Source organism: Bombina bombina, chromosome 3 (genome assembly GCF_027579735.1).
Source record: "Bombina bombina isolate aBomBom1 chromosome 3, aBomBom1.pri, whole genome shotgun sequence".
In the NCBI taxonomy this organism is placed as follows: domain Eukaryota; kingdom Metazoa; phylum Chordata; class Amphibia; order Anura; family Bombinatoridae; genus Bombina; species Bombina bombina.
The window spans coordinates 192,949,753-192,951,941 of record NC_069501.1 but is presented as its reverse complement, the minus strand read 5'-3'; the positions used below and the strand labels follow the sequence as shown (position 1 = coordinate 192,951,941).

The following is a 2,189-nucleotide window of genomic DNA, read 5'->3' as shown; positions in this document are numbered from 1 at the left end:
CCTGTGCCGTTATGGTCTTTCACTAGAATCCTAACACTAAGATCTTGATTTTTCTGTAAATTCTCTTGATAAAGCGATAATGAAGTGTGATATTGGGAGCTCTTAATATCATGGACTTTGGGGGAGTGCAAGAGAAAAATTCCTTATTTAAAGGGTGACACTGCACAAATCATTTAAATTGACAGTAAACTAAAACCATTCAAGAAGCAACTCCGACATTCAACCAAATGACAGGGCAGAACACAGCAGCCATTTGCTGAAGTCCTTAAGGAAAGTTCCCAAAATATAAACTTTATTTACAAACATTAAAAACGCAAAGTACAAGTTATACTGATAAAAGGATATTCCCCAAAAGAGTAAAATCCCATAAAGTGTGTTTTTTGGTCCAATTAAAAAGCCTGAGATTCAGCAACTTTAGGTTCTTGTGATGAGGAGCCTTTAAAGGTTTTCTTTGGTAGAAGCTGGGCATGGATGTTTGGCAAGACACCCCCATCAGCAATAGTGATGCCATCAAACAGCTTAGCCAGTTCCTCATCATTCCTGACTGCCAGCTGGATGTGCCTGGGTAAAATCCTGGATTTCTTGTTGTCTCTGGCAGCATTTCCTGCCAGCTCTAAGACCTCTGCGCAGAGATATTCCAGAGTAGCTGCCATGTAGATAGCAGATCCAGACCCAATCCGCTCTGCATAGTTTCCCTTCTTCAGGAACCTGTGGATACGGCCGACTGGGAACTGGAGACCGGCCTTAGCGGATTTGGATGTCTTGCCAGCTGCAGGCTTGGTGACCTTTCCACGACCAGACATGTTTAAACACTGGGTAAGGGAACAAAGTATAGATTTAGAGAACATAAGATTATATCTAACCTTATTATTTAGCTAAAGTCATTAATTTCATGTGATTTTAGAGCTGTAGCATTTAGTAAATAGCAGTAGGATAACATTTAATTACTTGTTGATCACCTGAAGTTACTGCCAGAAATGGAATAGCAGCAAAAAAGGCCAAGTCAGATTTGTTTTGTGCTATGTTTATTCTATATTAGGTTGAGCACATGTATACATAGTAGCTACTAATACAATTTATATAAGTACAGTGCTTTTCTAGATTAGGAGAACATCTGAAAGCAAATACTTTCCATACTATTTTACCACATAAAAGAATATTAAAGCATAGCACAAATCTCAAATGCTTAAAAAGGGATACTAAACCCAATTTTTTCTCTCGTGATTCAGATAAAAATTAGCTTAATAGCATGCTCTAATTTACCCCATTTCAAGTTCTCTTGTGATCTATATTTGAAAAGCAGTAACGTAAGCTTAAGAGCAGGCCCATTTTTGGTTCAAGCACCTGGGTTGTGCTTGGTGGCTAAATGTAGCCACCAATCAGCAAGTGCTATCCATGGTGCTGAACTAAAAATGGGCCGGCTCCTAAGCTTAAATTACTGCTTTTTCAAATATAGATAGCAAAAGAATGAAGAGAAGTTGAAACATGAGTAAATTAGAAAGTTGCATTCTCTCATCTGAATCATGAAAGAAAATTTGGGTTTAGTATCCCTTTAACTGAAGATGTCCCTTCACCTTACCGAATCCTGCGTGGAATAGTTACACAATCATTCTATCATCAAAATGTAACTTGGTAGCCCTTTCTTCAAGAGCCTGAGTGAGTCTACATGGCAGCAGTATTTAAATTAGGTTTGTAAAATGGTTATACAAAAATGGTGCTCAAGACATAAGCACACCCTTGGGCCTACTTCAGTATGCTCTCATGGAAATAATTTTATTTAATTAATCTGTATCTTACATTAAGTTGAACCAGATTTAATGCAATGCATTTTAAGATATTTTTTTTTTCCCCATGATGAAAACAAACCCAAAAGCACTTATTTTGCTGAATAAGCAAGCATGTCCCTCTGAGGTAGTTCTCAGCCAGTGAACACTAGCAGTAAGTACAACACAAATGCTGCAGTTTCTTGTAACATCTGTTCAGCCCAAGATACATTTTCAGCTAATTTCATACACAAGACTTAAAGGGACAGTCAAAAAAACCCTAATAATTTAACTAGGGTATGTAATTTTAAACAACTTTCCATGTTACTTTTACCACCAATTTTGCTTTGTTCTCTTGGTATTTTTAGTTGAAAGCTAAACCTAGGAGGTTCATATGCTAATTTCTTAGACCTTGATGACTTCCTC

The 2,189-nt window shown here is 37.3% G+C and overlaps 1 protein-coding gene across 1 annotated transcript; it reads right to left on the bottom strand.

Moving 5' to 3' along the window:
* Nucleotides 1-389: 389 nt before the first annotated feature.
* Nucleotides 390-803, bottom strand: LOC128651555 (histone H2A, sperm-like). The gene has a single exon (XM_053704577.1). It carries the CDS (start codon nt 801-803, stop codon nt 390-392), a length of 414 nt encoding a protein of 137 aa, XP_053560552.1.
* Between the last annotated feature and the right edge of the window lie 1,386 nt (nt 804-2,189).